Source organism: Melanostigma gelatinosum (genome assembly GCF_949748355.1).
Source record: "Melanostigma gelatinosum genome assembly, chromosome: 17".
Taxonomy (NCBI): Eukaryota; Metazoa; Chordata; class Actinopteri; order Perciformes; family Zoarcidae; genus Melanostigma; species Melanostigma gelatinosum.
This window is the reverse complement of record NC_136650.1, coordinates 545,001-561,090: the sequence shown is the minus strand read 5'-3', so window position 1 is coordinate 561,090 and position 16,090 is coordinate 545,001. Positions and strand designations below refer to the sequence as shown.

The 16,090-nt window shown below is 43.0% G+C and overlaps 1 protein-coding gene across 3 annotated transcripts in view; it reads left to right on the top strand.

Moving 5' to 3' along the window:
• Window positions 1-16,090, top strand: part of phf14 (PHD finger protein 14) — a 105,204-nt gene that overhangs the window by 53,709 nt on the left and 35,405 nt on the right. The window contains exon 17 of one of the 3 annotated variants that reach the window (XM_079288492.1): window positions 1,692-2,148. The exons of the other annotated variants lie outside the window; for them this stretch is intronic. Within the exon in view, the coding sequence (XP_079144618.1) occupies window positions 1,692-1,698 (7 nt within the window). The 3' untranslated portion in view covers window positions 1,699-2,148. Of the gene's footprint in view, window positions 1-1,691; window positions 2,149-16,090 lie in introns of those variants that run through there. 3 annotated transcript variants of the gene reach the window in all.

The following is a 16,090-nucleotide window of genomic DNA, read 5'->3' as shown; positions in this document are numbered from 1 at the left end:
TAGGCCGTGGCCGCCTGGGCTCTGCAGGCTGAGGGGCTGAGGGTCTCTCATCCATAGGCCCCCTGTATTGACCTGCCACATACATTTGCACAGTTCATTAAGGCGTAATGAACAGCACAATTTATTCTGCTCCTTTTTTGGGATTCCAGGTGTCAGGCGTCTAATGAGCAGGTTCTCTTCCGTTGACATTGGAGTTCTGTGAGAATGCATATTAAAAACAAGTAGATCGCAGCAGACGCCTCGTCAGAACATCGTCAGTGATGAATGTCTTCACATGACTCACCTTCATGTGCTTCATCACTGTGGTAGTATAGTATAGAACACCGTGAACTTGTTCATGGCTGGTGAGTTGTTCTGTTAGAACATAACTCGTAGTGGCACGAAGCTTTTCAATCCGGCTTGTGTTAAAAAGGCTTTTTTTCTTTTTGAGCATATTTTATCATTTTGATTCATCTTCTTCAGTTGTGATTTCCTGTTGATACAAACCAAACACGTCCTCCATGTTCCCCTGTTGTCTTCATGAATTCAAGTATTGTACATTCTGCAGCACTGATTCCATCCCAACATCAACACTCACCACTCGTGTGCTCGTTTGGTTGTTGTAAACACTACAGTCACACACTTCACAACCTTCCTCTGCTCTTTGTAACCGCTGTTGAGCTTTGGTCAGTCCAGCACCGGATCCCTCTCGAGTCATTAGTCAGTCACAAGAGCATCACCTGCCACTCTTTTCATAGTTGTATCATCATTTATATTATTTTTTAAGCAAAATGACAAACATTTTGTGAAGACGTTACATTTGGCTCTGGAGAAATGTTCTTATGACCCAAACAAATAACCAGTTGATGAGAATAATGATTTCAGTGCTCGATACCATTTAAGGAAAGAAACCCGGCAAAAGTGTTGTTGTCTGTTGGGCTCTTTCTTAACATTAGTGGAAAGAAAACCTTTAGGTGTTTATTCCACTACTTTGTCTATTTGTGTCCGTACAGTTCTCCTGAACTCACCATTATATATATATATATATATATATATATATATCATTATATATACTGTTGCACAGCAACACCTGCCCTAATGTAAGTCACCAACTGGGGACGTTTCATGGTGATATCGACTCGCTAGATTTTACACTATTCTATATCAGTCTTTCAAATAAATGTAATTGTACAACACGTAGAAATCTCACTTCAGCAGCACTTGCATACAGTGAGCTCTCCAGTATTATTTATATCTCTATTCTGAAGGTTTGTTCACGTATCATTCATATTCTGATTTATACAACAGCTTATGAACTGTGCAAAGACATATTCAGACTCTCTGTAAAAACCGTGATCCTAACATGTCAACAAAATGGAACAAGAACTTTGAACCTGGCTTCATCCAATGTTGACATTTATGTTCTGGAAATGTATGCAAAAAAGAATGGCCATAACCAAGAGGTCATTTCACCAGCCACCATATTCTACAAGTATCTGTCAGCAACTCGCCTTCATTTGTCCGTGCATGCTCATTATTTGAGACTCAGCCATTTCTTAAAAAGGTGGCTTTTATTCAAGAGTTAGTTTTCTTCTGCACTGCTTCATGAACAGTGGACATGATGTCCGTGGCGATAGATGAAAGAGTTGTACGTGTTGCGGGTCGGGTGTGAGGTGTGCTGCCCTGACTCTTTCTATCTTTGCATTGCACAGGTTGTGAGAGCCGGGGCAGCCAGCTCACCTCCCATAGAAACTGGGGACCGATGACCGTTGGCTTAGAGACAGAGAGGCAAATTGAAGCGTTTGAAGAATGGCGCTCGGGTCAGACTGAAGATTGAGACCGTCGCATCGCCCCGCAGCCACCTCTGATCCAAACTGGACCAACAACTGTCCAACGGAAACTGAGCGGGACTATCTGAATCCAAAACATGGAGTCGCTCATGTTTGGTTAATGTTGGACTCTTCACTGCTTTTACACACTACGAGTAACTTGGTTGATTGTTTTTGTGACCGTTTGTGGCTCAAGTTACATCTATGCAATTTTCTGCATCTACCAACTTTTTACCAAGTAAGAAAAAGTTATGTTTTTTATACAATTCATGTATTAAACCATTCTGGCTAATAACCACAACACCTCTCTTGTGCTGGTTAGGTAGCATTAAACACAAAGAAGTAACATGAGTGATTCGTTTGACTTGGAGCCAGCTGCTCCGAGTTTAATGTGTAGGACATTGAGTCATTGGTATCTTTACTTAATTACTTCCTTAATGTGATGCATTTCCTCTAGAAATCAGATGTTGGGCAGTGAGGGATATCTCAACTATGGAGAGGAAATCACTTTGATTGATGCACTCTTAGAAATAATGGTTCTTCCTGAAGGGCTGAGGTTCTACCCACAACCATTTGCTTCTGAATAACCCTTTTTTGATAAGTGTTTTTCATGGGCTCTTACTTTACTTTTTGAAAATATATAATTCTTCAAGGATTATTCCTACCACACCCCCCAAAATACCATGGCTGTGGGCAGCTCTGCACCACGTCAGTCCCTGCTCTTTAGGATTCTCATCAAGTACCCTGGGTGGGATCTAGATGAAACCCTTGGAATATAGAAGTGCTTTATGTAGAACCCTCTTGGTCAGTTCTTGTTGGCACCCTTGGGAGGTGGAAAGGTTCTGGATAGAACCTCCAGAGAGGGTTCTGGCTGGAGCCATTACTCCATAGCGGGGTTTGTGAAAGGTACTACCTTCATGAAAGGTACTACTAGGTTTTTCTTCTGGGACAAGCCAACCAACCCTATCTAATTCTAGTTAGTACCTTTGTTTCTAAGAGTGTAAGGGGGCAGAAAGGCAGGCTTCTTCGTTTTTACAGTATATCCACTAATGAACCACGGAGACCGCTGAAGATGCACTGTTTTCCACCAAGAAGCTACTTTCTAAAAAAGCTAATTTCATGAGATCTTAAAGATTGTGTTCAAATGTGGAGGTAGAGAGCAATGGGTTCGTCCAAAGCTGCTCACATGGCAGCTGAGCCCCCTCTTGGGAGACTCTTGGCTTGGTGGCCATGTTGCTCACAGTGTGAAAGATCAAAGAGCTACAAAAGGCAGAAAAGCTGCTCCCCTCAGCTGATTTGTGCATCTTCCGACCGCACGCCATCACAAATAATTCCTCTTTGCCTCTCGGTGCTCACCTGCATCCAACGTGTGTGAGTGTGTGTGTGTGTGTGTGAAAATTAATTCAGATCTCTACACTCAGTACCACTTCTCATCAGTACCGATCAGTATTATTGATTGAAGTCGTCGTTCTGCGCATTTCAGTGTGAATTTGGTGAACGGACACACTTGAACGCAGCCTCTCCCAGACTTGAATGTTGTGTTGTGTTTTCTATGTACATAGAGGACCCGAAGTGTTAAGAAAAGTCAGTGTTTCTGGTTAGTGAATGCTACTATATAGCATCTGTAGTTGAAAGAAACTAGGTTAGTTAGTGGTAATAGCACTTCCATATCAGTCCAAATGTCTTTATTGTCTTTAGGTCTTCCTCTGTCTCCATATCTTGAACTGACACGTCCTCAGAAAGAAGCCCAGCTTCGTCTCCATGTCCCTGGCGGCTCATCGTCCATGCCGTCAAAACAACAGCTATATATGCATGCTTTTGGGAGCAGTCAAACCCATGCAGTTTGCTGCTTCTTGCTTCTCTGGAGTTTGTCCAGACCCAAATCCACCCTGGGTCCGTCTTTAGAGACGAGACCTCGGTGCAGAACGACTTGCTGTCTCCTGACCAGTCCTTTCCCATCACTCATGCTCAGTCCATCTCAAAGTCAGTTCTACAATGCATGGCTGCATCTATTTATCCAGATCTATACAGTACTTTAAACAAATGTAAAATAAGTGATGTGGTCTTGAGTTTGAATGCCAGGTAGCTACGTAAGTGACAATGTGTACAGTATTTATTGAAGAGGCCAATCGTACATGTCTGTGCCTACATACGTGATTATATAACATAAGCTTGTGTTGTGAAGAGTGAACTCTGATCTGTGACGTAGTCCTGAAGCGACTACCATGTGTCCTTTTGATGGCCAGACATTGCTTCACGTGTGTTTACACCCACGCTTTTAGGGGAATATTTCAGATGAATTGTGTGCTGTATTGTGATACTGTATGAAGTAAGAATGTTGCTGCTGTTGTGTATGTGAAGTGTCTCAGCCTCTGGTCTACAGCTCTTTAAAATGAAGCGGCGCTTTAATAAACTCTTGACTTTTTCACCTTATTGCCGCAGTGATAAATGAGTGTCAGCCAGCTAATTAATTGTTCTAAAGGTGCGGCGGCGGCAGTCCGTCTGTGCGTGTAATGCCCTCTGTCATCTGTGATTTATCACCTGGGAAGTGGCCTTCTTGTTGGGGGGGGGGGGGGGATCTTGCTGCTCAGCTCTCATACAACAGTCTAGAACAGAGTATTGAAGCTGCTGATTGGAAACACCGTGACATTTACATTTGACATGGAAGTATAAACATACAGAAAAGTCCAAGTTCTTAAGTCTGAAAAAGACCCGAGACCATTGCTGAGCATGGAACTCTAACGCTGTCAAACAATGGACAGCCAGGGAAGCGTTGGGTCATGGGGCTGGACTGTTCAGTCTATTCATTCTGTTGAAGACCAGTATGTCTGCATAGATAGCAAATACAGATTAGGCTACACCTGGTGGCACATGGTGCTAGACCAACGGCACACTAGCAATAAGTGCAGGAGATGAAATGTTAAAGTGCCCTCTCATGTGCGAGGCCTGTTATTTAAGTAGTTTCAATCGATTTCCCCCCCAAGCGTATTTGGTGAAGACCCGCCCTACCCGGCCTCTGACTGGCCAGCGCTTGCTGCCTTCGTCGCAGAATTTGTTAAATTTACTGCTGATGTACAAGATTGGTGAAGACTGTTAGGGTTATTGATTTCACCTGATGTTTTCATAACAATAGCAGCCTTCTTGTATTCTGCTCTCAGACCTAATTACAATGTCCTAATTATGGGAGATGTTTTATATATAATGTTGCTGTGCCTTTGCCTATATGGAAAGAATAAAATAACACATCCGCAGGATATTTAAGTATTGATGTGTCATAGTTAAAGTTAGCATTAGCCTTAAAGGCACATTGTGTAGGAATCGGGCCGTCTAGCGGTGTGGTTGCAGATTGCTACCACATGAATACCCCTCCGCTCACTCCCGCCATTTCAAGACACCGGTAACGTGAGCCGCCGAGTGCAAAGCCGTGGTAATGCTGTTCACCTCGCTAACAGGCCGTCCTCACCATAATAACCGCTTTATTAGTAACGGAAGCCACGTTCAAGTAAGGTAACAATGTGAAAGGCCTCTCTCTAGAGCCAGTGTTTCTTCTTTACCTTCAGGTCTGCTGTAGAAACATGGTGGATCTGCTCCCTGTGTCTATATGAAGGGCTCATTCTAAGCGAACAAAAACACTATGATACTTAGTTCAGACGATTATACACGAATGAAACCACAGTTACGCATATTATATTACATCCCTAAATGCTTCACGCCGTACCTTTTAATGCTGATATAGATGGATATATACTCTATTAAATAACCAGTGTGCCATATATTAGATATGGCACACTGATTAACAAGAAAATGTAAAAAGGGCACTTCATATCAAAAAGGTTGCAGACCGCTAGTCTACACTAACATTGTAAGTATTTAGCTATATGTAAAATGATTACATTCTGGTGGTGGCTGCGTATGTCTCATGATCAAACATTTCCAATAACTCCAGAGCGTTGTGAAGTCCAAAAGTCAATGTTTATTGAAAAAAGATCAATGTAATCATATCCACAGCATGTTTTTATTTAAATGAATATTCTGCTCTAATTCATATTTGTTGGTGTTGAGACTCAAAAACAACATTTTCACTGCACACAAGGAGGCACCCACCAGTATCAACGGGGCAGTCTAACAGCACCATACATTACATTTATGGAACCACAATAACAAAAATCTATTTGGGCTTTTATTGAAGATTACTCAAGACGTCACCAAAAAATCAAATCATATTTATCAGCATTTGCTTGCCGCTTGGCTCTCCATCACTACGTCATCACTTTCATACCAAAGAAAGATGTCAAAACATTTCCCATTTAAAAGCATTCAAAGTTGATTGAGTCATTGAATCACATAAATAATTTTATTCAAACTGAGGATTTAGTTTGAGGATGTTTTAAAATGATTTTGAGGGTGATGACATCAAATATGACGACAGACATTGAAAGCTTTATTGGAAAACCTCTCTAGAAGCTTTGAATGTAAAAACAAGACATTCGATACAACCCTAAAAGATTTAATCATGAATACTATTTCATCTATATCACATCAGAATTGGACCACTCTGATGATTTGTCATGAACAACAACGGGCCATTGAAGAGAAAACAAAAGGGTTCATCGCCTCAGGATCATGGATGGAGTCGATCTCAGTCGATCTCGTGGCAGTGTGTCATTAATGAGATGTCTGTGTCTATAGTTGACATCTTGGCCTGAGATTGGTGCTCGACAAAAGTGTCATTCAGTGTCCGAAATATGAATGCTTCATCCTCTGGAGTGCAAGACTGTGATCAGTAAATCTCATTTAAGGCTAACACGTTGATGTTGATCAGAGCCTCACCAAAGCTCTGAGACCAACACTGACATTTGTATCTGAGAGTTAAAAGCCAGAACAACAATGAATTGGTAAAAAGAATTGATAGCTAAAGGAGGTCACTGGAAACGTTATGAATCATCCACATCACAGGGTCCACTTACTGGACACTTTCTGCAGCCGTCAGTGTATCTTTTCTTTCTGTCAAATTGCCAATAGTGGGAAATGTTGCTGTTGGTCAGTTGTTGACAGACGAAGGAGCCGATACTGGATGGGCAGCCTAGTGAACACAGTTTAACCCTGCATGTAAGGTACATGCAGAAAACTTCAAACGGATCTGATTTTAAAAATCAAACGATGGCAAGAATCCAACTCAACAAAGTCACAGAGATCGTCATCAGGCATTATCAAAGCACCATCAGATAACAGAACAGGCTCTAAGATACAGACACAAACACAGTCCTCGCTCAGGTGATCTGCATGATCGAGAGTCAATCTGCTCCCAAGACGGCCTGATCACAGCAGAGCTGAACGACGCTGTGTGGTCCTGCTGCATGGGGGACAGAGGTCCAGCCTCTGTGAGCAAGGAGCTAGAAACAGCAATAAACAAGCATACAATGTAACATCAAATAAATAGCACCATCCAGGACAAACAGAGTCAAATAGTAGTATACTAAGTAAAGCAGATCAATTAAATACAAAATGTATTATAGAATAATATTATTCTCCCAAAAGGAAAACAACATGATTTTTATTTTTAGGAACAAGGCACGTTCACCGTCGCAAGCTAAGTTCAGCTCAGCCCTTGTTCTTTAAACAATAGTGGCAGAAGACAGAAAGAGAGACATTTCTGTTTGTGGCATCTCTGCGAGACGGAACCAACTCACCGTGGTGAACTGCACCCGCCCCGATCCCTCATCCCCCACCCTGGGGTCTTTGGGGACCCAGCAGCAACCGGCAAACCAGAGACCGGCTCGGCTACAGCTGGCTTCTGTTTGGGATGAGACCGGGGCCAGGAGGCGAGGGGAGGGGAGGGGCGAAGAGAGACAACGCTAGCGCGGGGGGGGGTTCTGGAAGGCAGTAACCTTTCGGATGATGAGTGCGTTTCCCATTACTGCTCTGACACCGGATCCGGGGAGATGATTTAATGTCGGCATTTTGTTTTTGCTGACTTCACCCTTTTCCCCCCTATTAAAACAGAAAACACCAGAGCTGTGTGGGAAGTGTGGCCAAGCAGCTAAAATCTATTACTCCCCAGCTTCTTCCCCGTCTCTTTATCCCACTGATTCCGCCACAGTGTGTGTCCGCTCCAATGCTTCCTGAGGTACACGCTCTCCCCTCTCCTCCTTTCTGTCTTATGCTCTTTTAACTGCATTGGGTTGCCTCCTGCCCCCTTTTTTAATCATTACATACTGAACATGAGCCACAGAGCCCTGTGGGTGCCTTATATCTTAATTGATAAGCTCGTCATACACTTGTTTTAATGGAGTTGCAATGGGCCACAAGCTGTTTGTATCTCTAGTGGAATTTCCGTAGCGAGGTACCAATAAAGAAGACTAAGTCTCCCACCGGGTCAGACGTTACAAGGCTCAGGTTTGTCCCATAGAGGTGAGGGCACAGACCTGCCGCCGAATTCGACTCTTCTCCAGGGTTGTACCCAGCTCATCGGGGCCCCCTGCTGGAATTAGAAAGAAACATGCCTTCAGTCACATACAGAGCAGGTGGAGTTGTAGAGATCATTCCCCTTCCCTTTCCAGCTGTGAATGAGTTGTGTCCAGATGAGCTAATAAAGCCAGCCGCTCTGACTTGGCTCTCACCATAGGTGCAACTTCAGCAGTCCATTCATTTCTTCGCTCCTCTTGTAAAACAATGGCTCTTTTCTAATGCTGTAGTGACCCAACAGTAAATCAGGAGCTCACAACGTCCAATAATCCACTCCTTTGTACGGAGAGACACCGGCGGCACACTTTGTCATGGATGAGAGTCAATAGCTGAGTGCTTTGTGTCATATTGATCTCTGTCACGTGGCCACTCTCAAGGTAATTGCATTGCCCACTCATGATAAATTCATTGCCTTGTTTCAGCCACTTGGGCTCAGATGCCAGGGCTGCTGGCCACAAACCACCGTCAATGGAGTGGTCTCGTGTGACGTCACAGTTTAGCTGTCGGCCATGTTGGAGTACACACAAAGCCACTGGCATGCACGGCTGAGTCGCATAACCTATCGGTGGTGAACTTTTGTGCTGTCTTTGGTTGTGGCAGCAGAGCTGATAGAGACAAGAAACCATTCTTTCGTTTGCCAGCGGTCATTACACATCAAGGAAATGACACGAAGGAGCGATCCAAGCGACGTCGTGAGAAATGTCTGTCACGCATCTCTCGAGATATAAAGGAATGGAATTTGGCGTACACTAGAGTATGTGCGGATCACTTTATAAGTGGTCAGTGATTTTATTTACAAATTCGTTTGTGAACAGTATTTAATAAAGGAAATATAAATTAAACTTGGGCATGAGAAGGTTACCGAAGCTTCATCGGCCCGTGACAGCAGTCGGTGCCAGAGACGTGTCGAGCGCGTACAACAGGCGAAACACAGAGATGCAGCCTCAGCATTGCTTGATATCAGTTTAACGTCGGATCATATATATATATATATATATATATATATATATATATGTATATATATATATATATGTGTGGGGGGGGATGAAGTTAGGAGTTAGTTGAAAGTGAATTCCTACACACACGCACACAATGACATGCACGTACAATGTAAACAAACACACGTGTCTGTTTGCGCTGAGTAAACATTGAATATTGCTAAATATCGGACCAGATCTGTATATATTTACTCTTCCAATGACGATATGAGAATTGTCGACGACCGTTGCTTTTAACGTCTCGGACCCATCCACTGACAAACTGATTAGAAGCGTCGAGCCCTTTGTAGCACTCCAGCTCGTCTTTTGTGTAAGGACTGGGGGTGTTCACGAGATACGTGTAGATGTTGCCGTAGTTTACCGATGGAAGATAAGTAGGATCGGCACTGAAACGATCTGCACTCATCGTATAGGGATCCAAGTTACCAATAACCTTCAATTTGGCCAGGTAGCGAACCTTTGATGCACTATCCAGTGATTCAAAGTATTGTATTTTCGCCGCACTTCCTTGTTTACGCGCCGCCATGTAGGATCTGTATGTACTCCAACATGGCCGACCGACCTCGTAACTAAGGAGATCGTGACGTCGGTGAGACCACTCCATACATGGACCCATGACTGTGGGTACAAAGCAGGTGGGAAGTAGCAACCCTCAATAACCCTACAGCTTCTGTTTCTCGTCATTAAGGGTATTTAGCTCAGCGCTCAGTTTGTGTTGTTTTCAGCAGCCTACTTTGGTTTTGAAGGACAGGAGAACATGGGAGCTGATGCCTTTCTACATCTCTGCTCCTCAAGGGGTTCAAACAGAGAAGCTAATCAGGACGGGCAAAATGATCGAAACTCGTAAAAACTTTACTCGTCACTCACATTCAACTGAAACACTTAACGCAAGACTGTGGCACCTTTAACAGAGGGAATTCTTTATCTTACAAATCAAAACTCAAAAGAACTCAAATGTACCTTTACTCCATCCACTAAACTCTGGTTTTGTTGCTATACCCTGCCATAGAATCAGAATAAGCAAGTATGCTTGCACATACGTGGAATATGACTATATATAGATGGATAGATGAAGATACGTAAATGTCTGAATGTAAAAGTGATTACACCGTTGACCATCCAACAAACACTTAGGCTTTAGCGTGCTGCCCTTCTTACTTGCTCTGGTATGGCCAGCAGCCTGTTTGCCAATGTTAGCTGACTTTATGCAGATGATGCTGTATAACAGACACCACAGAGAGGGTCTGCTGACTTTTGACTCTTTTCAACTCGTACTTCGCTACCATTATCTTGTAATTGTCACACATGCACACAGTGACATTTGCTCAATTGCTTTGAGATGACACAGTATGCTTGAGCTGATCAGCTGGCAGTAAGAATGCAAAAAATGAACATCGGTAAAGTTTAGAAATGAGCTTACAAACGGACCAAATGTATACAGTTATGTTCTGTGATGTCATATCTTGGTCTCGATATGAACTAAATATCAACTGATTTGAATAGATAAGAGACATCCTGTTGGATACTACAACACAAGTATTTATGCAGACATCCTTCCAACTACTCCTTCAACATGGTTCACTTAGCTTGAATTATCTCACTACATTCCCAAGCCCAAAAATGTCCCTTTTAGGCACATCATTTCTATTCCATCCAACCGACTCAGTTTAATATTGTGGCATCAATGTCCTCATCTTCTTCTTCTTTCTTCTTCTTCTTCTTCTTCTTCTTCTTCTTCTTCTCCTCATCAGTGCGATTTCATTTAGTTTTGGTGATACACAGAATATTTCTGCAGCACCTGTGAATGTCTTGGGGGGCTCTGTGTGGATTCCTCTTTATGTGACAGGGATTTTGAAGAGGTGGATGAGATCAAATGAAGCCAGCTCAGATTTGTGGGCCCTGAGCCCCGCTTGGTCAGGACATGTCCCCCTGGTGACGTCGAAAGGCGGGAGGGGGGATCTCAGAACTTCACACAGAGATTAAATACCAGATGAAAGTGGACACGAATCGCCAACTGAGAGCAACATGTGTAGCAGACAAAAGCAATCAATCATGTCCCCTCCACCACTTCACCTCCAATAAGATTACATCAATCAATAACCTCTCTTATGAGTGATTGGATTTTGTCTGCCTCCAAAGTGGGAGGGGGAAGGGGGGCTGCTCAATTTTCCCAATGATTAAAGCAGGGCCAAATTGCTTTGATAACATCAAGGACCTTGCTGTGGCGGGGTGTGTAAGGGCAGTGTTGGGAGCAGATAGGATGGTGGTAGCAGGTGACTCACAGTGAACAGACTGAGAACAACACTAAATTACGTAGATCAGCCAGTGAGAGTCCAAACTCACCAGCCTCCAAGAGCCCAATGCTGCTCAAATTTGACTTTTATGGATCAAGCAGCAGCCAAAGGTATCGGTTTCCTCAAGGTAGTTCATCAGCCTAACACTGGCCAAAAGCACAGACAACAGTGAGGGTCTGTGTTAGCACCTATTGTTTCTAAATGGATGTTTTAATGATTGACATTTTGGTTGCCCCGTTAGTTACTAACCCTTTGTTCCATTTACCTCGGAAGTCGTAAATTGAAGCTAGGAATGAAGTCAAACCCTAAATGACCGAGTCAGAAAAAAAACATTACTATTTCCTGCCAGGGTAGCAATTGTTAACAGATTTAGTGAGACACATATAAGTCAGACGTGCCAATTACTACGGTATTACCAAAGCTTCTGTTTATGTATGGAGCAGCAATCTTGGATTTTGAGGTCAGGGTTGGTGAGGTTCTTTAAACTTTCCAAGTTGGAAAACTGACTTCAGGCTGCCCTCCAGTCAAGTTTCCGACTGGGAACTGGGAAATTCCAAAATTGAAATGGAACGCACCATAAAGCCAGAAACTGATGGGCTTCAAAATGAACTTTTCTTTCAGCCATAAAGCAGCTATAATGACTACTTTTATAGCAGTGTATTGACAATGCAGAACAATGGGAAACTGTTAAGCGATCGCTCATAGTGATGACCTTTCAGAGAAGGATCCCCTGAATCTGCAGCTTCACTGCACTTTCGGTCCTTTAGAGTGAGTTTCAGCTCATTGTTTAGCTGTCCAGCCCACAACTCTACTGTTCTGGGTCACTTTCACTGCTCTCAAAGCTTTAAAAAAACAATTGTTCACTACAACAGACGGACACAGTTGAGACTAGTTGGTGAACATAGTGGCGAATTAAGCAGCTAAAGAGCCAGCTTATAGCTGGTTGAGACCAAAAACAGAGCAAGAAAGTGAATACTTGACTTACAGGTGGTCAGGAACACTGTAAAACTAGGCATGTGCACTCATTAGAGTGCAGATCTCTGCCCAGTGTGTTTGCAATGACCACTACTGTATTGTGTGATTCGGTGAATACAACCCACTGTCAGCGAACTCCCCTTCTGACACCAATAGGCGGTAAAGCGTCAGAAAACACTTCATTCAAACCTAAAAACAATCCTGCCAAAAACCAAATGAACCTTATCCAGCTGTTGATGAGTTTAATTGATGATGGCTGAGACTGCAGCAGGTTGCGAGAATAGCCGTGGACAGACACTGAGGTGCACATTCACTCCCACATGCGGCCGATCACATGATCCTCCTGGCAGAGATAGAAAGGAATGCTGCTGTTGGATGTGCAAATAATCAAATGTTTGCTAACAAGTTTGCAGTATCAACCTAAAAGGTAATGATGTGAAGGAATGCTAATGTTAGCCTGTCCACCACTCCAGACTGAAAATATCGTAACATCCATGGTATGGCTTACCATGAAAATGTGCACACACATTCACAGTCACTACAGGAGGAAGACAAATGATTTTGGTCATGCTCTGATTTTTACTCTAGTCAAACCTTTTCTTTCTCAGTGAAATAACTCAACATATTTTCAGACAATTAATGAAATTAGGACCTTTTGAAAAAGGTTCGATTGGCAAAATCCTCAACAAAATTATTACTAAACACTGACTCAGTCGTTTGCATTCATTGGAATTTTAATTGAGTACAAGTAACCAACAGTGTGTGAGATTTCTGGTTCAGTCTGAATATATTTCTTTAAAATCAGAGGTTTCAGAGGTGTAACCTTCAGTGTCAGGCCACAGGCACTTAATTTACAGTGTGGCTCTAACCTCTTTCCTGAACAGACATAAATTTGACAAAAAACGTGTATTGCCAATAAAGATATTGTTGTCAGGCAATTTCTTTGCTATATGAGCCCCTGTCAGGTGAGACAAAATTTACATGACACCCAGCTGGCAGCTCAAAGTTGCCAGACAGAACAGCGGACTTGAATACCTACGTTGAGTGATGGGATGATTGGAATATTTTTTTTTTTGCTGGCCGTTTCTCCCAGGCGGCAACCTCCGGTTCTGCCGAGTGAAGCCAATGCGAAAGTGTCTTAACTTTCATTCTCTCTACTGACCAGCAGGGGGCGACTCCTCTGGATGTATAGAAGTCTATGAGAAAATTACTCTACTTCTCTCTTGATTTATTACCTCAGTAAACATTGTAAACATGAGTTTATGGTCTCAATCTCTAGTTTCAAGTCTTCTTCAATACAGCATGATGTTAATTTAGTACATTATGGTCCATTTAGAGTCAAACAGACCATAAAGCAGAGTAGGCTTTAGGGCGGGCTTACTGTGATTGACAGGTTGCTGTATACCAGAGCTGTATACGGTGTCTCTACGTCAATCCTCAACATTCCAAATATGGTAACTTCTGTTCATTGGTTGCAAAAAACAACATGGCAACACCAGTAATCCAAGATGGCGACAGTGAAATCTCGAAACTCAAGGCTTCTTAATGGCAGTCCACAAACGAATGGGTGACGTCACTATGACTACGTCCACTACACAGTCTATGGTTTCTCTCTGCTTTTGGTCTTTTAGCTATGCTAAGCTAAACATGTCATGTGTCTACTTGTGTTTAAAACATACAGATGAAAATAGAACAATGGTTGATGGCGAATGACAAAATGTTGCAATGTTCCTTATACTGCCCTTTACTGCTTTGTCCCCTTTTACACCAGACATCAACTGCTGTCTTGTATATTAGCGAGTATGACACAGCTAATGCTATCATAGCTTCATTCATTCGGGGCTGTACCTTTCCCTTCACTCAAGGTCGGCACTATCAAGATATTTTGCTATTGGTCAACAGCTGAAAGTACATGAAGACATAACATCTTTCATGTGCATTTCCATTGAGTCTGGGAGCAATTCTTATGACCGCATTAGCATGTATTTCTGTCAGAGACTGTTGTCTGTGTGTCAGCAGGCACTTACAGCAGTGGACTCGGGGTTGTGTTCGTCAGCTCTGTGTGAATGTGTGGAACTCTCCGAATGGGAAGCTCAATTTGGCTAATTTTATCCCACCTTTCACGGATAAATGAAGATTAAAAACCACATTATCCCCCCAAAAAACCTGCACCTGCATCAGTGAGCAGTGTTTTAATTCAAAGATCTTCCCCATGATACACAACAAACATTAAACAAGGGTTCGTTAAGGTAAAGTAGTTAGGGAAGCATGCGTGCAGCCGCCACAGTCTCGCCAAATAAAAAGAGCCCTCCTGTGAGTTTGGAAGGTCTTCAAGAGTCTCCAGCAGCGAAACTGACGAGTTTGCTGCTTCCTTTTTTCGCCTTGGTTGGAGATTCATGTGAAATCAATTGGGCGGTTTGTGTGCAACAATAGGAGTGTGCTCATTAGTGGAGCGCACACATTTTGGTCATTTGTCTTCTATTCACTAGGTGGCCGGAGGGCACTTAAAATTCCCATCGTTTCCGAGGCAGATATGCCTGCTCAGCCCATCCAACATTCTTTTTCGTGTGTGTGTGTGTGTGTGAGCCAGTGTGAGCATGTGTGAGAGATCCACCTGCCTCTGCACATTTGTGCTAATGTGCAGCAGCTGTTAGCTTATGCCCCTACAACTCATAAGATGCCAATTATCTACGCCAATTAAATTCCAACTCTGATTATAGTAAATCCACCGGACTTGATATGTAAACACTCCAGGGAGATATTAGTGGACCTATTCACAGCTTTTTGTTTCATCCCAGTGCCAGAGGGCTTCCTTCCATAACCTTATGTTTGTTAGAGTTTGGCTTGTCCCAGTTGAAATGAAGGTCCACACCATGTTCTGTTGCTTACTAAAAGGAAAACTCTAGTTTATTAGTTTACTGGTATACAAACTTAAATGACCTTAACATTCAGTGTACCACAGTTGGGCCGGTGTGTATACATTTTGAATATTTTGATGTTACGCCATAACACCAGACCCGTAAACTGAATTTTACCACGAGGTGTTGCACTTAAAAACAGCAGCGGCTTGTCACTAAAACGAGAATTGCTGGTCCACCTTAAAGGTCAGCTCACCTCAAGTGAGCCTGGGCCCAACACGCCTTCACTTTAATCAGCAGATAGCAAGCAATGCACAGGAACTGGACTTGGATCTGGAGGAGTCGTAGCATTTATTCACCGACAGCATAAGCTGTGCACACGCTGCACTGCTACGCTCACAGCCGTCTTCATGCTCACCGTGAGTCACATGTTCTCTCACCACCACCCACTAACTCATGTTATGTGCTGCCGAGCTCCGGATACACTGGTTGGTGGAAACCTTCTGGAAACCCGTCTTGTCACTCCAAAAAACATGTGAGCCTCTTGGGCCTTTCATAATGATTACTTAAATATATTGTGATGTTAATAGGCTACTTTTGTACTTCTACTTAGTTATATACTTGTATCAAAGTACTTTTGCACTGCAGTGTTGCTACTTTTGCTCAATTAAAAGATCTGAATACTTCTTCCA